The sequence below is a fragment of the Anomaloglossus baeobatrachus genome, chromosome 6 (genome assembly GCF_048569485.1).
Source record: "Anomaloglossus baeobatrachus isolate aAnoBae1 chromosome 6, aAnoBae1.hap1, whole genome shotgun sequence".
Lineage (NCBI taxonomy): Eukaryota > Metazoa > Chordata > Amphibia > Anura > Aromobatidae > Anomaloglossus > Anomaloglossus baeobatrachus.
Genome location: NC_134358.1, coordinates 577,139,842 through 577,166,881, shown reverse-complemented (window position 1 = coordinate 577,166,881; position 27,040 = coordinate 577,139,842). Strand labels below are relative to the sequence as shown.

Here is a 27,040-nt window from a genome sequence, read left to right as displayed (position 1 = left end):
CTTAACTTGGCAATACCGTGCAGTTGGTGCTGAACCGCAAAATAACAATTAAATGATTCAAAAGTTTTTTTGTTTAAAGGGATGACATTTATTTTTTCAATATCATCAAACAAATGCACGAAAAAGCAAAGCCAACAAAGAGTATACTTTTTTTCCATTTTTGTATTAATAATAAGTATGGTTTATGTATTTTTGTTTGCAAAATACTAAACCAAAATCATCCTATCTTTAATTCAAATGAAAATGGTTTAACATCATAATTAAATTTACATTTTGTACATGCAATTTTTATTTTGTTTTTTTTTGGAGAAAAAAACCATTTTGCAAAAAAATAAAAACCAAAATGACTAAATCATGGCTGTGAAAATAATTCATTTGTGTAAAAACCAGACATTTGTTCGTTTGGTCTATTTCTCAAAATATTAGTTGTGTGATAATTCTCACTAATAGATTGAGAATATTCTTTGCTTTGTTTCATAGGGTTATAAGGTTGTATATTTTGGGCAGAATATGTATCCGGACATTCAGAATACAAACCAACTCTTTGTTTGTTTGTTTGGAAATGTGGTTGTGACTGAGTTAGAACTAATGGTTTGGATTTCTGTTCAAATGTTTTTTCACAAAGATGAACTATTTCACCACCTGTTGGAAATTTACCTTCATCCTCAAAACAGGCCAATAAACCACAGATAGCAGTCATACATGCAGAGGTTTTTTTTTTTTCAGGTAATTTTCTTAAACGACAAGCGACACTAATGGCAAAATTGTCAAACTCATCATCTTGGGTTGCTGATTTTAATATTTCAATAGTTTGATTTGTTAATTGATCTTGGTTTATTTCTTTATTGCTTGGAATAATTTTTTTTTTTCCTTTTGCTTTCTGATAACTCACAGGTTGGGGATCTTGATTTGTATTGGAAACAGATGGTTCCAATGATCTGGTTTCAACATCAGACTCCAGATGTGTTTGTTCGGTATTAATTTCTTCCTCAATGGCTGGTTGTATTTGTGCAGGATTGATATTATCTTGTGATCTATCCATGTTCTTTTTCGGAGCGATATTTCCGTCGGTCCTTTATTTTGTATTAAAAATTAAAAATAATATTTGTAAAAAATTAGGGCATTCTAATAAAAAATGTATTTTCAAATTTTTTATTTTTGTTCTTCATTTAATATATATAAAATTTAGAAAAATATTAACACTTACGGTCTTAAAACGCGGCCAGAACTTAAGAATTTCAATTCATTATAATAAATAAAATTTGGTTTAACTGGCGAGGATCCACTTTTACCAGGTTCAAATCTGATTTTATTGAATCTGTCACGGACTGATCTCCATCGCTTCCGTACATCTTTTTCTATGTATTTAAAGAAATTTAAATTATAAACTTTTTTGCTAAAATGTAACATATTTAATGAAGATTAGTATTCAAATTGAAATTAAACACATACCAATCTTAGTTTGGAGGCTTTTATTTGCCTCATGCCATTGGGGATATAATTCTTGACAGATCAATAACCAGCTTTCGTCACGTTTGTTTTTTTGCATGTACTCAGGCGACGTGGGATCCCATAAACATGGCATTGATTCAACCTTAAGTTAGCGAAAAAATTTAAAAAGAAATATAATATTATTCTATTTGATATTTTAAAAATAAATATAATATCGTGTATATAATCAAAATCTTCCTATTTTAGGAGATTACACATTTAATATCCTAAATAAATAAAACAACTTACCAGACTAATAAGTTTGGAGACATCCAATCTCAAGCGCTTATACCAAGTCATGTTGTATATTATAGTCTGCTTTGATGGAGCAAGCACACAATGTTTCTGATCTGTGCAGCAAACTTGTTTGCACATGGATCAATTTATTGTTAAGCGGATGTGACGCAAAATTAACTATTTGGGTGGTCATTGGTGAATTTACATAGTTGTGTTCATGATTTTCAAAACGCAATTCATATGACTATGAAACGCATATGAGACGGATGAAATTTTGACAAAAGTTCATTTAGTACGTTTCTCATTGACTTCAATGTGATGAAAACGTAACTAAAAAGGCAAAAACAATTGACAGGGTCCTTTTCTGAACGCATGGTTTTTGACCAAACATATGCAAATTTTGACATGCGTTTGTAAACGCAAAGTGTGTACAAGAATTCATGATTTCTCATTGACTTTAATGGAAAATCAAAACGCATGCATTTGGGCACAAAAACGCTGCAGTTCAAAACTGACTCTAAAAGCAGCGGAAACGCAGGTGAAAACGCAAAGTGTGAACATAGCCTTAGAGTTATATGCTGATAAGTTTAAGAATATCTTAAGATAAGTATCTGATAATTGTTGAACTCATAAAGGAGCGAGTTGGTCTGACGAGACCCACATTTTGTGTTCCAATAGAGACTCCCACGGGATTATGGGGAACACAGTAGGCAACTGTGCCAAGTGTGGCAAGGTACCCATAAAGGAAACCAAGTGTGTACAATTTTCAGCAGGGAGCCCGATGATCCATATGTTACATACATATGGTCAGCCTGCCTATGCTATATGGAATAGGTGGAGGTCTGTGGTTGCAGACCTACCAATGAAGGGCACGTTAGATGTAACTTAATTAAAATCTACAGTATATACCCCATACCTCCCAACTTTTCAAGAAAGGAAAGAGGGACAAATTTTGACCACGCCCTAGCCACACCCCTAGCCACACCCATTTGGCAGTAAGGGTCATTCAGCAGATATCCCGGACTGTTCATTTATATTCATAGCAGTCAGAATTTTTTTATATTTCTGTGTCACTATATGACATGTTGCTTATTTGTGCCTATAAATCCGTGTTCACACGTTGCATAAATTCTGTTTCTTTTTGTTTCTGTCTTCACCAAACTACACAATAACAATCTTCTCTGTTTTTTCCATTTTTGCTGCATCTTTTCTGCCTTTTCTCCATTATTTAATGCGTTTTTGGTTCAGATGTGAATCTGCGTTTTTAAGTGTTTTTATTGTACAGAGAAGCTTTTTCCTGCATTTTTTAAGCTCCACATAGAAACCTCCAGAGAAACCCCCCCCCCGAAAACCGCAGAATTCAGCGGCGTCTTTTCATGGAATCACATCCACTTTACTTGGACAATTAAACACAGCAGAATAAATGTGCAAAGAAACAGCAGAAAAAAATGCAGCATTTACACTACATGTGAATATGGACTAATTGTCCAAGCAAAGTGGATGAGACGTCTTGAAATCTCCGCTCCTGGTGCGTGGAAAGACGCCGCTGAACTGTGCGGATTTGGTGTTTCTTTCTTTATAAGCTTCAGGATTCACATCAGCAACAAACATGTATCAAATAAGGGGGACAATGTATAAAAAATATCGCAAACACGCAATAATCAGAGGACATTGTTATTGCACTCGTGGCGCGGACACCTGCAGAAAAAATGCAGCATTTACGCTATGTGTGAACACGGCCTCAGTGATCCATTTTTATTACATTTTTTATGGGTTTTAATAAAGAAAAATAATAAATTGCGCCTTTTTTTTTTCCCGCCATTTACCGATCCCCATAAATAATCTGATCGCTGTGTTGTTCAGGTCATTACGATTACAGGGACACCAAATATGTCCATGTTATTTGCTGATTTGTGATGTTTATTATATTATAAAAAAGTGCAATAAAATTACATTATTCTATTTTTTTTTTATTATTTTTAGTAACTTTATTAGAAGAAAAAAAAATCCTCTTTTCCTCTCCCTCTAGACTACAGGACATAGAGATGTTGCTCTGTACAATGTAGCTGTGTTCTGTGTAATCTGCTGTGTAAGAGGCTGCATTGTAGGTTTATTTATGTGAAATCCTCCCTCTGACATCATCAATCCTAGTGGCTCAACAGCTAGAGCAGCTAGGAAAGCTAGGAGGCTGCTGGACACAAGTTTTGAACGTTGCTGGTTTGACTCCAAGGTGGTGAAGATAAAAAAAAAAAAAAAATTGTATTTGTATTTTTTCCTCATTTCTTTATAGTAGTTTTATGGGAACAAATGAATCTGACTCTTTCACCAACATTGATATACAGTATTTACCTATCTATCTATCTATCTATCTATCTATCTATCTCTATCCCTCTATCTATGATTCTATCTATCTATCTATGATTCTCTCTCTATCTATCTATTATCTGTCGTGTATCTATCTATCCCTCTATCATCCATCCCTCTATCATCCATCCATCCCACTATCATCCATCCCTCCCTCTATCCCTCCCTCTATCCCTCCATTCATCCATCTCTCCCTCTATCCCTCCATTCATCCCTCTATCATCCATCCATCCCTCCCTCTATCCCTCCATTCATCCCTCCCTCTATCCCTCCATTCATCCCTCCCTCTATCCCTCCATTCATCCCTCCCTCTATCCCTCCATTCATCCCTCTATCATCCATCCATTCATCCCTCTATCCCTCCATTCATCCCTCTATCATCCATCCATCCCTCTATCCCTCCATTCATCCCTCTATCATCCATGCATTCATCCCTCCCTCTATCCCTCCATTCATCCCTCCATTCATCCCTCTATCATCCATCCATCCCTCCCTCTATCCCTCCATTCATCCCTCCTTCTATCCCTCCATTCATCCCTCTATCATCCATTCATCCCTCTATCATCCATTCATCCCTCCCTCTATCCCTCCATTCATCCCTCTATCATCCATCCCTCCCTCTATCCCTCCATTCATCCCTCCCTCTATCCCTCCATCCATCCCTCCCTCTATCCCTCCATTCATCCCTCTATCATCCATCCATTCATCCCTCTATCCCTCCATTCATCCCTCTATCATCCATGCATTCATCCCTCCCTCTATCCCTCCATTCATCCCTCCATTCATCCCTCTATCATCCATCCATCCCTCCTTCTATCCCTCCATTCATCCCTCTATCATCCATTCATCCCTCTATCATCCATTCATCCCTCCCTCTATCCCTCCATTCATCCCTCTATCATCCATCCATCCCTCCCTCTATCCCTCCTTTCATCCCTCTATCCCTCCATTCATCCCTCTATCATCCATCCATCCATCCCTCTATCCCTCCATTCATCCCTCTATCATCCATGCATTCATCCCTCCCTCTATCCCTCCATTCATCCCTCCATTCATCCCTCTATCATCCATCCATCCCTCCCTCTATCCCTCCATTCATCCCTCTATCATCCATCCATCCATCCCTCCCTCTATCCCTCCTTTCATCCCTCTATCCCTTCATTCATCCCTCCATTCATCCCTCTATCATCCATCCATCCCTGCCTCTATCCCTCCATTCATCCCTCCCTCTATCCCTCCATTCATCCCTCTATCATCCATCCATCCATCCCTCTATCCCTTCATTCATCCCTCCATTCATCCCTCTAACGTCCATCCATCCCTGCCTCTATCCCTCCATTCATCCCTCCCTCTATCCCTCCATTCATCCCTCTATCATCCATCCATCCCTCCCTCTATCCCTCTATTCATCCCTCTATCATCCATCCATTCATCCCTCTATCCCTCCATTCATCCCTCTATCATCCATCCAACCATCCCTCTATCCCTCCATTCATCCCTCTATCATCCATGCATCCATCCCTCCCTCTATCCCTCCATTCATCCCTCTATCATCCATCCATCCCTCCCTCTATCCCTCCTTTCATCCCTCTATCCCTCCATTCACCCCTCCTTCTATCCCTCCATTCATCCCTCTATCATCCATTCATCCCTCCCTCTATCCCTCCATTCATCCCTCTATCATCCATCCATCCCTCCCTCTATCCCTCCTTTCATCCCTCTATCCCTCCATTCATCCCTCCTTCTATCCCTCCATTCATCCCTCTATCATCCATTCATCCCTCCCTCTATCCCTCCATTCATCCCTCTATCATCCATCCATCCCTCCCTCTATCCCTCCCTCTATCCCTCCTGTCACAAACCACCGGGGGGGTCACTCAAAAATCCCCCCGCGCTGGCTACCAGTACGTCACAATCGGGGGGTAACAAGTGGGGGTCACCCCTCCTTTATACCTCCCGACCGACAGACAGAGCACGTGACGCGCTCTCTAGCGCCCCTCTTATAGTCAGGCCAATTATGGAATTGCCCGACCATAAGCCAGGAGGCCGCTATACTACTTATGCCGATTATTGAAGGGTCCCCGGTGAGAGTAAGGTATATATTCCCCCGACCTCCGCGGGCGGAATATATAAAATCTCCCCGAATCTCACTGGCCTCCCCACAATAATCCTTGGCACAATTCGCTGCCACCAACCGATTTACGGTAACTATTAGCCGAACACACAGACGTGGGATTCAAGATCGAGATAACAGAACAGCCCAAGATTAATTATATAATTTAATCAGCCTAAAGCACACTAGAAACTACAATATATACAATAGGGAATCTACAGAATATACATATGTCAGAGTACAGTTACAATCAAAGCATGGGTTACAAACAGGCATACACAGTTCCAGCAGTTACCTTGTTGCGTCTGGCCACAGGGGGGCGCTGTACCCAGGTTTCTAGGATCCTTCCCACAGATGTTTCCTACACGTGCCCCCAGCGAAAAGAACACTGGAAAATGGCCGAAGTAGGGTTATCAACCTGGGCAAATCCAGGTCCCCTCCTACCTTAGTGACCTCAGAGGGAGCACTGCTCCACCCCTGGCTTGAGTTATGGACAATCCACAACATGGAATATGGGCCATAACTTTGCCTGGGAGTGTCGTAGGCGGACGCCAATGCTCTCATTGTGACAGTTATGAATTTAGCTACAGAACGAGGGGACTCATGACCTGTCTGCCAGTTCCCCATTGGCTGATATCACGCCTGGGGCATTTCCCAATGTCCTGCTCCCATAAAAAGGGTGTGCCGGCATCGTCCGCATGCGGAGACACCATTTTTATGGTTGCCATATTTATCGGAAATATGGCTTGCGAGATATGAACCATTTTTTACTGGAGTCGTTCTGTCTGGCTATTTCCATAGCCTTGCTAACTAGCTAGCAGCCCCCACTACAGGGTCACGGCAGGGAGTCATCCTGTGTCCATTGTCCCCAAGCCACCTAATTTCCATATCACAGGACATGGCCATGGAGGTGTAAGTGGAACACTGAGAACAAGAAGGGAGGGGGGGCACTGCCAGGGAGTGATGAGGGATTATGACTGGAGTCATAATTCATCTTCATATCCCGGGATTTGCCTCACACCTCCATTCATCCATCCCTCCATCCATCTTTGCAGCTGAATAACCTGCTTCTGGTGTCTCACCTGCAGTATATAGGTCAAGATAACAAAATCTTCCTATTGGTTTCATTACAGGCAGTAGCTCAGTGGTAAAGCTGCTGCCTTTGAAACAATGAACTCACAGCTCTCCGAGTTCGACTCCTGGTCGCCCCGAAAATCCATTTAATTTATTCACTTCACTGAGGGGAGGAGCCGGGACATCAGCTGTGAGCCGCGGGAGTGCGGGACAGCCCTGATAAAGCGTGCAAGTCCCGCAGAATCCAGGACGGTTGGGAGGTATGCATACCCTTGTTGTATAAATGAAGAAGAAAAAGATATGCACCATGCCTGTTTAGAAAAAGCTGCAGCAATGTCCCCTATTACAACATCATCATATGCCAATTCAAAGCCTAATATGTTAAATATGTTGAATTGTGATGATGATGGTCAATGATAGCTTGTATAGCTCAAGGTTTGTTAGAACAAGCCCATAGAGCCCGCATACGACAGCCTGAGTCCTGAGGTACAGAGGCCACTGCGCCTCTGAGTGAGGCTGACAGGGAGGTGGTAAAGACCAGGCCCCAGTCGTATTCTGTGGATAAGAAGGGAGAAGGGGCTCTGGTTAGTGTGGCTCCTCCTCAATATCCCGACCTGACGGCTAGTATACGCAGCCCAGACTTAAGCCCTGACTACAAACGTTAATATTGATTGATCAGGGGTACACAAACCTCTGCCCCACCAATATCATAGATTTACTCAATTAGTAAAGGATCAAAGTACAGATGCAAATTTATGCGAGATACCTGAGGTAAGAATAATTTTGGTTCAAACATTTGTACAAGGGTTGCATGATGTATTGAAAACCAGGTTAATGACTAAAACACCTGCCTGGAAACACCAGGCTTTTCCAGCATTACTAGAGGAATTATATTTTCCTTTCCAATACATCCTGATTCGCAGTATCTTTTTGCTTTCACTTACAGAGGACAGCAGTACACATGGACAAGGCTTCCCCAGGGGTTCCTCAACTCGCCCACCATCTTCAGTCAGGCACTCGGTAACAATTTGGCAGATTTGCAGTTCCCATGCAGATCGATTCTGATCCAGTATGTGGATCACCTCTTGTTGTGTTCCTCCTCAAAGGAGAACAGCTTGAAAGACACGGAAACCCTTCTGTGCTTTCTTGCTGAGAATGGGCACAAAGCAGCAAAAGCCAAATTGCAACTTATTAGATTATTAGAGGAATGGGTGGGCTGCAATACCAAGACAGGAAAAACGAAGGCTTAGGGGGGATCTAATCACAATGTATAAACATATGAGGGGACAGTACAGAGACCTTTCCAAAGATCTTTTTACACCCAGGCCTGCGACTGGAACACGGGGGCATCCGCTACGTCTTGAGGAAAGAAGGTTTCATCATAATCACAGATGAGGATTCTTTACTGTACGAGCAGTGAGACTATGGAACTCTCTGCCGCATGATGTTGTAATGAGTGATTCACTACTAACATTAAGCAGAGCCTGGATGCCTTTCCTGAAAAATGTAATATTACCAGTTATGTATATTAGATTTTATGACAGGGTGTTGATCCAGGGAACTAGTCTGATTGCTGGATGTGGACGAAGGAAGGAAATGTTTTCCCCATTGGAAATTGTTTGCCACATTGGGGTTTTTTTTTTGCCTTCCTCTGGATCAACATGTTAGGCTACGGGTGAACTAGATGGACTTAGAGTCTCCCTTCAACCTTAAAAACTATGATACTATGATACTATGAACTGTGTCAGCCTAAGGTTACATACATCGGACATTGTCTTACACAAGGCCAAAGACACCTTTTGACTGATAGAGTCGAAGCCATACAAAGACTCTCCATTCCCCTGAACAAGAAACAAATGAGATGATTTTTGGGAATGGTGGGGTATTGTAGACGGTGGATCCCATGTTTTTCTCTGTATGCTACTCCTCTCTACGCACTTACAAAAGATGCGGTAACAGAACCTTTTGGGCACACAGAGGAAACTCAAACCACTTTTGCAGAACTCAAACAGGCATTACAAACAGCCCCTGCACTTGGGCTACCTAACTACAGACTACCCTTTCAACTTTTCTGTCATGAAGTGCAGGGCCATGCACAAGCTGTTTTAGCCCAACAACACAACGACGCAACACGACCCATTGCATACTACAGCATGAATTAGACCCTGTGGCTCGTGGCATGCATGCGTGTCTTAAGGCCGTTGCAGCAGCAGCATATGCCGTGGACAGGTCAGCAGATCTGGTGCTCATGCATCCTCTGACCGTGTGGGCTCCACACTCTGTCTATGCTCTGCTCAACTATTAAAGGACAAAACATGTGACCCAAGCCAGGCTTTCTCGATGGGAGGTGGCACTCCTACAACCAAGTCACATCACACTATGGCGGTGTTCCAAATTGAACCCGGCAACTTTTCTTCCCTATGAGACAAGTTTGTCTCAGAGAGAGGAAGAGATTGGTGAACAAGCAAATGACATTGAAGCCCACTTGCAAGGTACAGTGTCGCGGGCGGGGAGAAGGGTGTCAGCACTGCGCTCACCCCCACTGCTCGGGTCCGGCTGCTGCTGCTCAGTGGTAGCTCGAGCGGTGGGCCGGATCCCGGGGGTTCTCGAGCGGCGCTCCTCGCCCGTGAGTGAAAAGGGGGGTTGTTTGGGGAGTTATTGTCCGTGACGCCACCCACGGTTGTGGTGACTTGTTAACACCACCGCTGCTCTGTATGGGAAGCCCGGGAGTGGTGGTACGGAGCAGCCAGGTGTTGGTGAACCCCTCCGTGGGTAGGGGTGGTGGTGCTCCCGGGGCCCGGGGATGGACTTGTGATGGCGGGCAGACGATTATGGGGCCGGTGGAGGTGCAGGGGCGCAGGGGCAGCGCTGTGCCTTGCGGCACTGTGGTACTCACTCAGCCAGTAAACACGACACAGTCTTTAGTAAAACACTCGGCTGGATGGACGGGTACCCCCAGACGGCTGCGGTTGTTGTTTCTCCCCTGACCCAGTTGATGGTGTAAGTCCTTTCGTCCACTTCCGTGCCCCTTTCTCCTGCACTCCGGCTTCCAGCTGGCTCCCCGACTCCGTACCGGGGGGGCCACTGCCCAGCCCCGGCTACCTGCGGTTCCACCAGCTGTCTCCCCGGCTCCCTGCAGACGGCACTTAGCGTCTGCCGGACTCTCTCTACGAGGCCCTAGGCTCCAACCTAGGCCCCTGGCTCCGTCTGCCTCTCTGCAGACCTTCACTCTTCCTCTCCTAGGACTAGACTCCACTTGTTTCCTGCCTCCAGCCAGCTCACTCCTGGGTGGGCGTCCCCCTCTCCTCACTCCGCCCACCTGGTGTGTCAGTCTGAGCCCGAGGCAGAAAGCAGGTCACTTAGGGGATGTCTGCTGCGAACTGCTGGGGGTGGGGGTGTGTGCTGTTACCTGTGTCCCCTGGCTTGTCCAGGGCGACACATTCCCCCTTAGCAAAATGCAGACCGTCCTCGGGCTGCCCGTCCATCACCGGTTTTATTTTTCTTTTAAACTGAAAAAGATCAAAACATCAAACACAGCATTTGCAATCCTCCCACTACGGGATGCACATTACTTTAACGTTGCAATAACAGTCAAACACTTTTAATAGTAACAGTGTAACGGGTCCTTCAGTCACCCACCCAATCAACCTAGCCTTGGTGCTGCCCCTAAAACCCAGGCAGCACCCCTTGACCCCAGTCCAGAAACGGCTCCAGGTTGGTCAACGGGACCGGTACTTTGCTGCCGTTGCGGCCGGGCGGACTGCCGGAGCCGTCGTCATCTCCGTCGCGGCCGGGCGGACTGCCGGGGCCGGTGGCAGGGCGGTGACAAAGGTGAGGCCTGGGGACCCCAGGTCTGGGTCCTCCCCCACAGACGCTGCGGGCTCCGCTACCGGTAACAGGGGTAACGGGTCGGTGCATCACTGCGGCGGCCTCTTCCAGGAACCAAATGCTGGCAGAGTCCTGGCGTCCCTGCTTCCACAGCCGCGGTTCACATGCGGCCGGACGCCATCCTGTCCCCCTTAGCTTCTTTTCAGCACTTGCTACTTCAGGGGGCGGGGCTCCACTTTCGCGCCTTTCCTGCTCGGGGAAGACGCTCGAGCGGGAAATTTTCGCGCCCAAGATGGCGGTTTTACAATTTTTCAGCCGGATACCTCCGGCGGTCACAAGGCGCACCTCTACCCAACGGCAGAGCGGTAGGATCCTGTCCGTGACGCCAAGTTGTCGTGGGCGGGGAGGAGGGTGTCAGCACTGCGCTCACCCCCACTGCTCGGGTCCGGCTGCTGCTGCTCAGTGGTGGCTCGAGCGGTGGGCCGGATTCCGGGGGTTCTCGAGCGGCGCTCCTCGCCCGTGAGTGAAAATGGGGGTTGTTTGGGGAGTTATTGTCCGTGACGCCACCCACGGTTGTGGTGACTTGTTAACACCACCGCTGCTCTGTATGGGAAGCCCGGGAGTGGTGGTACGGAGCAGCCAGGTGTTGGTGAACCCCTCCGTGGGTAGGGGTGGTGGTGCTCCCGGGGCCCAGGGATGGACTTGTGATGGTGGGCAGGCGGGTATGGGGCCTGTGGAGGTGCAGGGGCGCAGGGGCAGCGCTGTGCCTTGCGGCACTGTGGTACTCACTCAGCCAGTAAACACGACACAGTCTTTAGTAAAACACTCGGCTGGATGGACGGGTACCCCCAGACGGCTGCGGTTGTTGTTTCTCCCCTGACCCAGTTGATGGTGTAAGTCCTTTCATCCACTTCCGTGCCCCTTTCTCCTGCACTCCGGCTTCCAGCTGGCTCCCTGACTCCGTACCGGGGGGCCACTGCCCAGCCCTGGCTACCTGCGGTTCCACCAGCTGTCTCCCCGGCTCCCTGCAGACGGCACTTAGCGTCTGCCGGACTCTCTCTACGAGGCCCTAGGCTCCAACCTAGGCCCCTGGCTCCGTCTGCCTCTCTGCAGACCGTCTCTCTTCCTCTCCTAGGACTACTGGGCTTGTTTCCTGCCTCCAGCCAGCTCACTCCTGGGTGGGCGTCCCCCTCTCCTCACTCCGCCCACCTGGTGTGTCAGTCTGAGCCCGAGGCAGAAAACAGGTCACTTAGGGGATGTCTGCTGTGAACTGCTGGGGGTGGGGGTGTGTGCTGTTACCTGTGTCCCCTGGCTTGTCCAGGGCGACACAACAGCACAAGAGGACACGCATGATTGCATACTTCACACGCAAACATTGACATTGCCCAGGTTAGATCTACACGAAGAACCACTTGACAATCCAGAGCTAGTGCTATATGTAGATGGAAGTTGTCACAGGCAAACTGACACTGGTGAGTTAACCTCTGGATTTGCAGTAGTAGGATCATGAGGTGATCCATGCGGAATCTTTGGATCCACCACACTCAGCACACAGAGCAGAATTAGTCGCACTCACAAAAGCATGTTAGCTAGCAGAAGACAAACGAGTGAACATATACATGGACTCAAGATATGCATTTGGTGTAATCCATGACTTTGCACACTTTGGAAAATGAGAAATTTCCTAACGGCTAGTGGTACTCGGGAAAAGTCATGCACAAGAGATTACAAGGCTACTGGATGCTATACATCTTCCCAAAGAGATTTCTGTCATTAAATGTCAAGCACATACATATGGGCAAGACCCTATCGCCAAGGGTAATCATAGAGCAGATGCAGCAGCAAAAGTAGCTGCTAGTAAAAGTAAGAACATTTTCCCTCAGATGAACTTAAAGGGGTTATCCGGCTTCTTTTGACTTTTTTTTATTATTTCCCTATTGGGCTACATTGGGGCAGGTAAGTAGATAGAGACCACTTACCTGCCCTGCTGTCAGCCCCTCTCCCCCGGCTCAGAGCGGTCATGTGACCGCTCCTGCCGCGATTTTGCTGCTTCCGGTCATTTCATGTCAACATGGGCAGGTCCATGTTGACATGCAAATCTGGAACAGCATGTTACCGCCCTGCTGGGCGGGTACAGTGCGATGAGCCCCGCCCCCTTCCCTGCACCCTCCCACACATTCCCCCGCATCTCTGTTACTCTCCAGTAACCTCCCCCTGCACTGCTGTGGGGTCCATGTTCTGGGGGCGGGGCCTGGCGGCAGTTGCCTACGGTGTCAGCGCCAGCACCGGGCCCCCTGCCCAGGATCACACATTCAAATGTACCGGCATCACAGATCACCGATGCCGGTATATTTGAAAGTGCTGATGAGAAGCAGCGCAGCGCAGCTTCTCATCACTGTCCCTCCCGCTGTCTGTGCTCTCGTCAGCACAGCGGTGACGTCACTACTGTGCTGATATGTCCAGAGCACAGACAGCGCACGAACGTGCAGGAGCGGCGGGGACCGAGGATGGGTGAGTATGTACTCCCTACATGTGTTCCCGATGGGGATGGGGGGGGTTGCAGAGCCATATGTGTGCATGTGCAGAGCCATATGTGTGCGTGTGCAGAGCCATATGTGTGCGTGTGCAGAGCCATGTGTGCGTGTGCAGAGCCATATGTGTGCGTGTGCAGAGCCATGTGTGCGTGTGCAGAGCCATATGTGTGCGTGTGCAGAGCCATATGTGTGCGTGTGCAGAGCCATGTGTGCGTGTGCAGAGCCATATGTGTGCGTGTGCAGAGCCATATGTGTGCGTGTGCGGTGCAGAGCCATATGTGTGCGTGTGCAGAGCCATATGTGTGCGTGTGCAGAGCCATGTGTGCGTGTGCAGAGCCATATGTGTGCGTGTGCAGAGCCATATGTGTGCGTGTGCAGAGCCATGTGTGCGTGTGCAGAGCCATATGTGTGCGTGTGCAGAGCCATATGTGTGCGTGTGCGGTGCAGAGCCATATGTGTGCGGTGCAGAGCCATATGTGTGCGTGTGCAGAGCCATGCGTGTGCAGTGCAGAGCCATATGTGTGCGGTGCAGAGCCATATGTGTGCGTGTGCGGTGCAGAGCCATATGTGTGCGTGTGCGGTACAGAGCCATATGTGTGCGTGTGCAGAGCCGTATGTGTGCGTGTGCAGAGCCATGTGTGCGTGTGCAGAGCCATATGTGTGCGTGTGCAGAGCCATATGTGTGCGTGTGCAGAGCCATATGTGTGCGTGTGCAGAGCCATGTGTGCGTGTGCAGAGCCATATGTGTGCAGAGCCATATGTGTGCGTGTGCAGAGCCATATGTGTGCGTGTGCAGAGCCATATGTGTGCGTGTGCGTAGCCATATGTGTGCGTGTGCGGTACAGAGCCATATGTGTGCGGTGCAGAGCCATATGTGTACGTGTGCGGAGTCATATGTGTGCGTGTGCGGAGCCATATGTGTGCGTGTGCAGAGCCATATGTGTGAGTGTGCAGAGCCATATGTGTGCGTGTGCGGTGCAGAGCCATATGTGTGCGTGTGCAGAGCCATATATGTGCGTGTGCAGAGCCATATTTGTGCGTGTGCAGAGTCATATGTGTGCGTGTGCAGAGCCATATGTGTGCGTGTGCGGTACAGAGCCATGTGTGTGCGGTGCAGAGCCATATGTGTGCGTGTGCGGTGCAGAGCCATATATGTGCGGTGCAGAGCCATATGTGTGCGTGTGCGGTGCAGAGCCATATGTGTGTGGTGCAGAGCCATATGTGTGCATGTGCGGTGCAGAGCCATATGTGTGCGTGTGCAGTACAGAGCCATATGTGTGCGTGTGCGGTGCAGAGCCATATGTGTGCGTGTGCGGTGCAGAGCCATATGTGTGCGTGTGCGGTACAGAGCTATATGTGTGCGGTACAGAGCCATATGTGTGCGGTGCAGAGCATACGTGTGCGGTGCAGAGCCATATGTGTGCGTGTGCGGTGCAGAGCCCGATGTGGGGCTGTTTTTGCAATGCTGTAGTGATAACAGGTCAGGGGCTGGGGCAGAATATACTGACAGGGAATGTGTGTGTAGGGGGCGGGCAGAGGGCGAGGCTGGACACTGGGGTGGGGCTGGACACTGGGGTGGGGCTGGACACTGGGGTGGGGCTGGACACTGGGGTGGGGCTGGACACTGAGGCCGGGCGGTGCCAGCTGTGACTGGGAGGTTTTGCACAGGAAGTTATCAGGTTTGCTGGAGCTGAATGTAAACAAGAAGCTGCAGAGAATAAAGGGTGAATTCAAGAGGAACAAAAGTTAGAAAACAAAAAATAACAATGTAGGGGTGATTTATATGACAATACAGCACAGATAAACTCAAACATTTTTGTTAAGCTAATGTCGGACAACTCCTTTAAGTGTTATACCCGATTGGGAAAAATTGAAAAACATGCAAAAACATTGTTCTCCACAGGAACAGGCCCGATGGAAGGATATTGGGTGCACCCAGGACCCCGAGGGCCTCTGGAGAAATGGTGAAGGTAAACCAGTGGCCCCAAAATCGCTGCTCACTGCGCTGGCCGATGCCGCTCATGGTCTAACCCATGGAGGTAAAATTGCTATGCGAAATTTGGTCTACACATACTGGCATGCACCGGGATTCACAATAGTTGCAAAAAGAAAGTGTTTGTTTTGTCAAACATGCCTCCAGCAAAATGCTGGGGGAGCTGTGAAAGCCCCTCCGTCACACCTTCCATCAACAACGGGCCCGTTCCATATAATTCAGGTTGATCACATTCAACTACCAAAGGTTGGCAGATTGCAATATGTCTTGGTATGTGTTGATCAATTCTCAGGTTGGGTAGAAGCCTATCCTACGACTTCACAAACAGCAGAGGTAACAGCGTTAAAAATATGTAAGGAATTTGTGTGCAGATACGGTATTCCACAGGTTATCTCCAGTGATCAAGGGCCTGCCTTCACAGGTAAAATGTTTGAAAGAGTGTGTTCAATGATAGGGGTAAAAAGACAATTGCATTCCCCTTACCATCCAGAGGCTAGTGGCAAACTGGAATGATATAATCGATCCATTAAGGAAAAGTTGGCCAAGTGTTGCAAAGAAACAGGGATGAAATGGCCAGATACTCTTCCTTTGGTACTCATGGACATATGGACCACACCTCATGGTCCGTTACAGCTGTCACCTTTTGAGGTACTATATGGAAAACTTCCTAACACTCCAACCACGCCCCCGAAGAGACTGCTTACGTTACACAAGACACCCTTAATGTGGACTACGTTTTGAGACTACAGCAGCAGCTGAGAGACATTTCCAAGGGTGTTCATCAACAGCAACCATCTACTACTTTGTCTTGTTACAAGGTGCAGCCAGGAGACTTAAGCGGGCTTTACACGCTGCGACATCGCTAATGCGGAGTCGTTGGGGTCACGGAATTCGTGACGCACATCCGGCCGCATTAGCGATGCCGTTGCGTGTGACACCGATAAGCGATTTTGCATCGTTGCAAAAACGTGCAAAATCGCTAATCGGCGACATGGGGGTCCATTCTCAAATATCGTTACTGCAGCAGTAACGAAGTTGTTCCTCGTTCCTGCGGCAGCACACATCGCTGCGTGTGACACCGCAGGAACGAGGAAGCTCCCCTCTCCTGCCTCCCGGCCGCTATGAGGAAGGAAGGAGGTGGGCGGGATGTTACGTCCCGCTCAGCTCCGCCCCTCCGCTGCTATTGGGCGGCGGTTCAGTGACGCTACAGTGACGTCACTGTGACGCCGCACGGACCGCCCCCTTTGAAAGGAGGCGGTTCGCCCGTCACAGCGACGTCGCCGGACAGGTATGTATGTGTGACGGCTGTTGTGCGACACGGGCAGCGATTTGCCCGTGTTGCGCAACAGATGGGGGCGGGTACCCACACCAGCGATATCGGGACCGATATCGCAGTGTGTAAAGTAGCCTTTAGTGTTGGTAAGAAAGTTCCAGAGGTCAGGTTCTCTCACAGAACGGTGGGAAGGTCCATACCAAGTCCTGTTGACCACGCCTACAAGCGTCAAAGTAGAAGGCAGAGGTTCGTGGATCCATTGTAGGAAGGTGACAACCACTGCCGAGACGACATCGACAGCCGTGACCACCGAGGAACCTGCCGATATCATCAGTACCACACGCCCTGAGCTGCACCCATAAGTAAGTGGTCTGAGACGAACAGAATTATGCTTCCCTCAGGCTGCCACCTAAGCCGCCGCTGAAACAGCTGACGATCTGGACCAGTGCTGTTCATCCATCGCGTGAAGAGGACCAAGAAGAGAAATGTCTCTTTATGATCGGTTATTTGGACCAAGTCCGAGTAAATAGCTCTGGGGGGCGATAATGACTGTTTGGTGCTTCTTGATGATAGCTGTGTGTGTGATAGAGACGGGTTGTTATCACACCCCGGAATCCCCCAGTAATGAGTACCCGAACTTGCTTCCTCTGGATGGTAGAGTTAAGAGAAGTGTACCTGATATACACGATTGCATTGAATATTACTGCAAACCTAATCACTATGAAGCTAGATGTATACTATGGTGTTATGATGAAAATGAATTTCTAAGAGGTAAAAGAGATTTACATGAATATTTACGAGACCCATGGGATAATAGGTTGATAAATATGTATAACATCATAGCCAAACGAACAGGAGTAAAAGATTGTTGGATTTGCACACATTCCCCCATCTCTTCAAAGTCTATGCCTTTCCTGGCCACTCCTGTTCCCATAGAAGAACTTACACTCATGCCAAATGAAACATTCGAATTCCCTGTGAACATTAGTGCCTCTAGATACAACAATACACGGGTGGCACTTCCTATAGCCGGGTGGACTACATCGCCATGGTGGGTAGCTAGAAGAGATTTGTCTCTATATTCCCCACGTAATATAGCTGTATGTGGTCCCAGATCTACTAGCGTAACATGTAGCAGGATGAATTCATCAAACAATCATTTGGGTCCATTCCCACATACTTGGACACAGTAGAGGTAGTATTTGCCCCCTAAAAGCATCACATACGGTAACAATAAAACCAATGCAACAATATTTGGGGGATTGACATACAGGTTAACGGACAAAACTTCTGATCTATTACATTCATTGATTAACGGTTTTGAGTATGCCCCAGAAGAAAACAAGTGCAATGAAACTGTGAAAGGTATATTGAGGTATCCCTGGTGCCCCAAGGTTGCAGCCACTAATATAGCATGCGTCTGAAATATCTTATAGATTATTGTCGCATTTGGGAGGTAATCATATTGTTTTCCCAGAAAACATGTATTATGTGTGTGGAACATTTGCTTACAAGTTTCTGCCGCATGATGGAGTTGGTACATGTACCCTGGCCAGGTTGACCATGGCTGCATGGACCATCTCACATGATGAGGTAGATCTTGATCAGGTACCAAGGCATATGCTGCAAAAGAGAGGAGCAAGTGCCAAACCATACCCCTTGGTATTTTAAATTTGGACTTTCATTCATTTTTTTCCTGCTTATCCATACATAATTCACGCATCATTGAATCCTTTGCAGATTTATTTGACAATGTAACAGATGAAGTTTTTGATGCTCTCTACATCATAAATAATCAGACTAGATTTCATGCAAAGGTACTCAATCAGCATACGCTGGTCTTGGACTTCCTGACTGCCAGTCAAGGTGGTATGTGTCAGATAATAGGAGCAGCCTGCTGTAATTATGTGGATGCCAACTTCTCCATCATAGTAGGAAGACACATTTCAAAGGCCCAACACGATAAAGAAGTCTTCTGAGTACAATACTCAATAGATGACAATGCCCAATTAGATAGTTGGTTTTAATGGCTAAACCCTGCTAATTGGTTCAGAGGAATAGGAGGTTGGATAACTGGATTAGGGCACCTATTTTTGCAGATTTGCCTCATACTCATTATTCTAGTGTGTATAATAAAACTGATCAAATGGTGCACGTTGAAACTACGTCGAGCTAATCCTAGGAATATCCTTAGGGGCACTTTGCACACTGCGACATCACAGCCCGATGCTGCTATGCCGAGTGCGATAGTCCCCGCCCCCGTCGCAGCAGCGATATGTGGGGATAGCTGGCGTAGCGAACATTATCGCTACGCCAGCTTCACACACACACTCACCTGCCGTGCGACGTCCCTGTGGCCGGCGACCCGCCTCCTTGTTAAGGGGGCGGGTCGTGCGGCGTCACTGTGACGTCACACGGCAGGCGGCCAATCGGAGCGGAGGGGCGGAGATGAGCAGGATGTAAACATCCTGCCCACCTCCTTCCTTCCGCATATCCTACGGAAGCCGCAGTGAGGCCGGTAGGAGATGTTCCTCGCTCCTGCGGCTTCACACACAGCGATGTGTGCTGCCGCAGGAGCGAGGAACAACATCGGACCGTCGCGTCAGCGTAATTATGAATTACGCCAACGCTGTACCGATGATACGATTACGACGCTTTTGCGCTCGTTAATCGTATCATCTAGGCTTTACACACTGCGATGTCAGGAGCGATGCCGGATGTGCGTCACTTTCAATTTGACCCCACCGACATCGCACCTGCGATGTCGCAGTGTGCAAAGCCCGCCTTAGTGTTCCAGTACATCACGTGGAAGAAGGGGCAGGCGTGCCCCTTGTTTCTTCCCCTACATATAGAACTCCTCCACCTTACACCAGCCCTCCTCCATCTCCTAGTACAGGAGAGACTCATCGATAATACTTTTTCGAAGAAGTGTGCTAGAATGATAATATTAATTATCAGAGAGAGGAATGATGAGAAATTCCCCTTATCATATAGATTTCCCTTTCTATACCCATTTAATTTAGCTATAACTGCTTACCCTTTAGTTGGATCTCAATAATCCCTTTATTAACTAAGTCCCTTTAAGATATAGCCAGTAAATCTAAAATTCTCTTTATTAGGGGATTTTCAATGGTCTCAGAATACGCAACCTAATTAATAAGTAGACACAAAACAAAGATGGCTTATTTACACTACAGCCCTGACCTGTATCACGCAGGTCACTCTGTCCCCGGACACCCGAGGACATGAAATCGCGCGAGTCAGCTTTGGCACAAATATACTTTAATAATTCTTTAACTAAGTTCTTTTATGTGATTGGTTATATGTTAATATGTTTTACTGTATTGGCTATATCATATGTACCTCCCTATTTCAATTTTGTATAAAAAGGCTGCTCCGGCAATATGGAGTCAGTTCTGTGATCCAATCAGAGCTCTTGCATATGCAATAAATCTTTCTTTCACCTAAGAAAGTCTGACGTCTGATCCTTGGGAGACTGAGATCGTTATTTCCGTAACAATGGGATCCGTCATCCTTGTGAGATAATATTGGGATAATACAGCTGTGTAAGGACTGAATTTCCCCCAGGATGTTATATTGTCTGTAGAATAGTTAGATATTCCTTACATAGTGCTATAATCTTGTGTATGGTACTAAGGCCCCTTCACAGGTCAGTGATTCTGGTACGTATGTTGCAGTTTTTATATGTATTGGAATCACAGACATACGCAGACTCAATATAATCAATGGATCTGCGACACATCAGTGATTTCTCACAGACCGTGTGTCCGTGCGGCGCACACGTGCGTATTCCACATGAAGACAAGTCCAGCACCACTGATGTCACATGGACCACACAGTGATGTGATCCGTGTGACACATATTAGAGAAAACACGTGTCTGTAAAATAAGATGATTTATATACTCACCTGTCTTCAGGGATGCTGTCTTTGGCGCTGCTGTTTTTTGCTTCAGGGCCCGCTCATTATGCTCATGAATATTCACTGCACCACGGATGCGGAAGCAACAGCCGCGCCAGTGACAGCAGAGTGGGACACAGCAGAGCCGAAGACAGCAGAGTGTGACACAGCAGAGCCGGAAATATCAACACCACGGACAGGTGAGTATAAAGTTCCTGATCTCCATGTGCTATCATGGATCATGGATAGCACACGGAGAACACACGTGTGCCAAAAATATTGGTACATGTAGGGCCATATGCATCTTTAACACGTCAGTGAAAAACATGTGAGGTCTCGTGTTGCACAGCTTCCAGCTTCCCAGTTTCAGAAGAAAGTTCACAGAGCAGCTTCTATGGGATAACGATCTCTTTACTTCTCAGCATCAGGTATAATACATATGCACATTGCATCAGAAAGAGAGAAAACAAAACTAAAAAGAAAGAGACTTTCTACAACACAGTAAGGACAACTTTACAACATGGCCATCTACTGTTAGATCAGCACAAAGTCCTCTTCACACATACAAAGAAGTCCTTCATATGCTCAGGTCGACGCGTTTCAGGGGTCGCAGCCCCCTTCATCAGGACAGCATGCAAAAAACAAACAAGGTCTTGTTTATGTTATGTGTTGTTAGAGCGGCTGAATACCTGTTTTTCCTGCATGAGATACTGTTGATGGCTTTTCCAGTTGTCGCGGGCGGAGGAGGGGACGCCGCACTCTCCCTACTGCTCGGGTCCGGCTGGCTCTGCGGCCGCTGCGGCCTGCCGCTGCTCGGTGGCTCAAGCGATGGGCCGGATCCCGGGGACTCGAGCGGCGCTCCTCGCCCGTGAGTGAAAGGGGGTGTTTTTGGGTGTTGGGGAGAGTTTATTGTCCGTGACGCCACCCACGGTTGTGGTGATTTATTAACACCACCGCTGCTCTGTATGGGGATCCCGGGAAGGATGGTATGGAGCAGCCAGTTGTTATGTTGCCCCTCCGTGGGTAGGGGTTGGTGATCCCGGGGCCCAGTGATGAGGTGGGTGATGCAGGGCTTGGTGGGCGCAGGGACGCGGGGGCAGCGCTGTGACTTGCGGCACTGTGGTACTCACTCAGCCTGAGACGATGACACAGTTCTCGGTAAAACACACGGCTGGAAAGATGGTTCCCACGGACGGCTGCACTTGCTTTCCCCAGTAGGTGACGGTCCCTCTGTCCTGCACCTATGTTGATATTGGTTGTGATGGGTTCCCACCGGTAACCCGCTCCCCGGCTTGGATATGGGCCAGAGGAGCCCTACTTTGCCCGTAGGCGCTGGCCCTGAGAAACTGGTGCCCTGGCGGTGGCGGTGTCTCTCCGTTACGGTTGGACTGTTGCCTTCAATCGGGACTTGGTTGTTAGGAGACAGACGTCCCCTTCACTGACGGATTTGGCAAATTATGGCGACTCCTAGCCTTGCCGGGATCCGAGAGGCCCCTGCCCTGGTGCTGACTGTCCTTTGTATACTGCTCCAGACCGCCGGGCTACTACCCGTCCGCGGTCCTTCCAGCAACCTCCGAGCAGTCCCCCTGCAGACTGTCACCGCCGTCTGCTGACCTTGCTGTCACTGTCCGGGGCACACAGCCGGACTCACTTCAGGCTTGCTTAACTGTTTCTTGTTACTTCTTTACTCCTCTTACAAGCTCCTCTCTTTTTCTCCACTACCACTTCACTTCCTTCTCCTTTCACTTCCCTAACTTCTCTGCCTGGTTCTTCCCGCCTCCAGGGCTGTGAACTCCTCGGTGGGCGGAGCCAACCGCCTGGCCCACCCCCTGGTGTGAACATCAGCCCCTGGAGGAAGGCAACAAGGATTTTAGGTTACAACAGAGAAAGGACCACAAATAGTCAAAGTGAAATACAAAATTTAATAATTTGTACAAAGGTGATACAGGACGCCTCCTGACGAAGCCTTCGGTGAAACGCGCGTCGAGGCCCCGCCCCCACGCCCGGACACATCCACCATTCCTGCTCTGACATGTCGCAAGGTAACAGTGATTAATTATTTATGCCCTTTTGCCCTTTGGGACTTCTTAGGGGGTTTTACAGATCTCCTTCATATAATTCATTTCCTACACCGTCCCTTGTGACTTTCTATGGGCTTTTTTTCACCTTGTATTGTCCTTTTTACATTGCTGCCTGTCAGCAGGCTGCCATCTGGTGGTGTGTCCTAGTATTGCTGTGGGTTGTTTCCTGGCAGGCTGTTTCCATCTAGCCTGCCTCCACTGTGTGTCCTGTATCACCTTTGTACAAATTATTAAATTTTGTATTTCACTTTGACTATTTGTGGTCCTTTCTCTGTTGTATCCCCATCTCCATTCATTGAAAAATTGGGGTTACACATTTTAGGTTTTATATTCTTGTGGACCTTTTCCGGTCATAGGAAAGGTTGTTTAGGTTAAAGGATTTTAGGTTAGCCTTGGTGTTCCTAACTGGGGTGTAGGGTGTGGTGGTGTTGTGACCTGTGACCCCTGGCTTGCCCAGGGCGTCACATTCCCCCTTAGCAAAATGCAGACCGTCCGCGGGCTGCCCGTCCAACACCGGTTTTATTTTCTGAAAATATATAAAAGTAAAACGGTAAACATTTATACAAATTATGGCATCATCCCACAGCGGGAGGTTCATTTCTTAAACGTTACTAACGGTTTACAGTTACGGTCTCCGCTCTCTCCCACCCAAGCAACCTGGCCCTGATGCTGCCCCTAAAACCCAGGCAGCACCCCTTGACCCAAGTCCTGCACCAAGTCACCCGAGCGGGATCTGTCCTTCCTCTCCAGAGGGTAGCCACCGGTTCCTGTGGTGGCTGGGCCCCAGCCTGCTCTGCTGAGGGCCCTCCCTCCAACCTGCCTCTCCGGAGGCGGCAACTGCGGAAACGGTAACGGTAAACCAACTTATTTACAAGCCACTTAACGTTTGTGGTTGCCCTGCAAGTTCACTGGCTTGTCCATGGAAAGTTCTCCATGCAAACCTTTTAAACGGTCCCCACGGGGACAACAGTGCCGGCTACGGCCGGTTTCCAATCACGGTTTCAGATAATCAGGTTACTGTTCGGTAATCATTTTGCTTATCATTTTCCAAACTTTTAAACTTTCAAACACAAACAAACACCTTCCCCCCCCTTTTAAAGGACGGTCTCCCTGTACCTAAGTGGGGGTCTACCTAGGTTGGGACGGGTGGACCTCCGGGGTCCGGTGTCAGCGTGGCTAGGCAGTGGGGCAGATGGAACAATCGGTTCCTCCTCCCGGCTATCGGTCGGGGCAGGCGGAGGCATAGGGGAGCTGGGCACAGATTCATCCCTGGGCACTGGTACTGGTTCTGATTCACGGTTGACTGCTTCCACCACTTCTTCATCCACAAGTTGTGGGAACAGTATCACTGGAAGAATCACCGCGCCGTTCTGTGTAGGCCAGCCTGCTGGGAAGTCTCCCATTGCAGTGTGGATCACCTCTTTCGCCTTATCCGCTGGTAGGGGAACCGATACTTCTGCCGCCGCTCTTAAGGCTGGTGGGCACCTTTTCAGATGGTCCCGGGAAACTGTGGCCAACGTGCCCCCTTGATCACGGCCGATTTGGTAGGCCTTCCCATCTTCCCATCCTGTGGGCTGTATGACATTCGGGTTCTGTTCCCATTGATCATCCAGCTTGTGAGTTCTCCTCTTCCGCTTCAGTACGACATCTCCGGGCTGAAAAGGGCCAGCAGACGCCTTTTGATTAAAGCGCTGCTCCTGCAGTTCCCGACTCCGACTTAAGTTCTTCTCGACATATTCTTGAATCTGCCGGTACTGTGCTCTATGCCGAGTTTCCCATTCAGCTGTCGAAGTTAGTGCTTGTGGGGCTTCCAACCCCGGGGCGAGCACTCATCAGATATGCTGGGGTGCACTTTGTTAAGCTGGACGGGATATTGTTGTACATATCAACCAAGTCGGGTAGCTTCTCCGGCCACAGGTTCCGCTCTTCCAGCGGTAACGTCTTGAGGAGTCCCAGGACCAAGTGGTTCATCTTCTCACACATGCCGTTGGTCTGGGCATGGTAAGGGGTAGTCCGGATCTTCTTACAGCCGTATAACTGGCAGAACTCATGGAACACCTCCGCTTCAAAAGCCGGGCCTTGGTCAGTAAGCACCTTTTCTGGATATCCATGTGGTCGGCAGAAATAAGCCTGGAACGCTCGAGCGGCAGTTCGACCAGTTAGGTCCTTGACGGGGACAACCACCATGAATCTTGAATAGTGGTCAACGATGGTCAACGCGTAGGCGTACCCACTTCGGCTGGGGGTGAGCTTGACATGGTCTAGGGCGACCAGTTCCAGCGGCTGATGTGTGATGATTGGGTGTAGGGGCGCCCTCTGGCTGGTCTCGTCCTTCCTCCTCAGCGTGCAAGGACCACACTCCCGGCACCAGGCCTCCACCGACTCCCGCATCCCACTCCAGTAGAACCGCTCTCTCAACAGCATCTCCAGCTTTTTCCACCCGAAGTGCCCGGCACCATCATGGTATGCCCGCAAAACAGTAGCTACATCAGCTTGGGGAATAACCAACTGGCAGATCTTCTCATGAGTCTTCGGGTTGATCAGCTCACGGTACAGCTTCCCTTGATGTAGATACAGCCGTTTCCGTTCTTTCCACAAGCGCTGGGCTTCAGCTAGGGCGGCCGGGTCCATTCCAACAGCACCTTGTTCCACCAGGGTCTTGACGAGGCGGACAGCTGGCTCCTGGTTTTGAGCTTCCTGCCACTCTTGACTGGGCCGTGGGTCCAAGTCCACCCGTTGTTGGTGTACCTGTACCTTCCCAGTTGATGGCTGGTGGAATGCAGGCAACTCGATCTCCTCGAGGTCGTCATCCTCGCACTCTTCCTCTGACAAATGGGGCATTCAGGAGAGTGCATCAGCATTAATGTTGACACGACCAGCACGGTACTTAATGGTGAAGTCGTAGTTGGCTAGCCGGGCCACCCACCGCTGCTCCAACGCGCCCAACTTGGCCATGTCCAGGTGAGTCAGCGGATTGTTGTCCGTGAAAGCGGTGAATTTTGCTGCAGCCAAGTAGTGGCGGAACCTCTCTGTGATAGCCCATACCAATGCCAGGAGCTCGAGCTTGAAGGAGCTGTAGTTCTCAGGGTTCCTTTCAGTTGGCCGAAGCTTCCGGCTAGCATAAGCAATCACTTTCTCCTTCCCATCCTGGACCTGGGACAAGACTGCTCCTAGTCCCACATTGCTGGCGTCTGTGTAGAGGATGAACGAGCAGCCATAGTCAGGATATGCTAGGACCTCTTCTCCAGTCAAGGCCGCTTTCAGCTGGCAGAAGGACTCCTCATGCTTTTCTTCCCACACCAGTGGGGCTCCGATGGGTCTACCACCTTTGGTCTGTCCCACGAGGAGATCTTGCATGGGGGCAGCCATCTTCGTGTACCCTTTGATAAAGCGTCGGTAGTACCCCACCAGACCCAGAAACTGCCTTACTTCCCTCACGGTGGTTGGTCTCGGCCAGCCCTGGATGGCAGTGATCTTCTCAGGGTCGGGGGCGACACCTTCTGCACTTACCACGTGCCCCAGGTACTGCACTCTGGGTTTCAGCAGGTGACACTTAGAGGGTTTCAACTTCATCCCGTATTTGGCAAGGGACGCGAACATCTCGGCCAGGTGCTCCAGATGGGCTTCATACGTCTGGGAGTAAACAATCACATCATCCAAGTACAAGAGGACGGTCTCGAAGTTTAGGTGTCCCAGACAGCACTCCATCAGCCGTTGGAAGGTCTCTGGGGCATTGCACAGCCCGAACGGCATACTATTGAATTCGCAGAGCCCCATCGGGGTGGTGAAGGCGGTTTTCTCCCGGTCTTCCGGGGCCACGGCCACTTGCCAGTACCCACTGGTGAGGTCAAGGGTAGAGAAGTAATTTGCAGTTCTCAGTGCGGCCAAAGACTCTTCAATACGGGGCAGTGGGTAGGCATCCTTATGGGTTATCTGATTAATCTTCCGGTAGTCCACACACATCCGCATGGTACCATCCTTCTTCTTGACCAGTACCAACGGAGCGGCCCAGGGACTACAGCTGTCCCGAATAACCCCTGCCTCCTTCATATCTTTGGCACACTGGTAATGTGCAGGGGGAATAGGCCTTTACCTCTCTTTGATAGGGGGGTGTTCCCCGGTGGGGATATGG

The 27,040-nt window shown here is 48.7% G+C and overlaps 1 protein-coding gene and 1 long non-coding RNA gene across 5 annotated transcripts in view; one reads left to right on the top strand and one right to left on the bottom strand.

The window, feature by feature from the left end:
- The window catches only part of LOC142243720 (uncharacterized), a 109,023-nt gene that overhangs the window by 46,516 nt on the left and 35,467 nt on the right, over positions 1–27,040 (top strand). For 3 of the 4 annotated variants that reach the window (XR_012724397.1, XR_012724395.1, XR_012724394.1), the window contains exon 4: positions 15,545–15,680. The exons of the other annotated variant lie outside the window; for it this stretch is intronic. This is a non-coding gene — a long non-coding RNA (uncharacterized LOC142243720). The remainder of the gene's footprint in view (positions 1–15,544; positions 15,681–27,040) is intronic. 4 annotated transcript variants of the gene reach the window in all.
- On the bottom strand, positions 353–1,591 carry LOC142243766 (uncharacterized). The gene is made up of 2 exons (XM_075315966.1): positions 1,208–1,591; positions 353–1,073 (listed from the first exon to the last, which is right to left on the bottom strand). The coding sequence occupies exons 1-2, from the start codon at positions 1,408–1,410 to the stop codon at positions 353–355; spliced, it is 924 nt and encodes a 307-aa protein (XP_075172081.1). The 5' UTR covers positions 1,411–1,591.

What these genes read in the sequence shown, in the direction of transcription:
- LOC142243766 (XM_075315966.1), bottom strand. Translation starts at nt 1,410, where the DNA reads ATGTTACATTTTAGCAAAAAAGTTTATAATTTAAATTTCTTTAAATAC. An exon ending in TCTGGCCGCGTTTTAAGACC is followed by an intron (nt 1,074 to 1,207) that starts GTAAGTGTTAAT and finishes TACAAAATAAAG; the next exon opens with GACCGACGGAAATATCGCTC.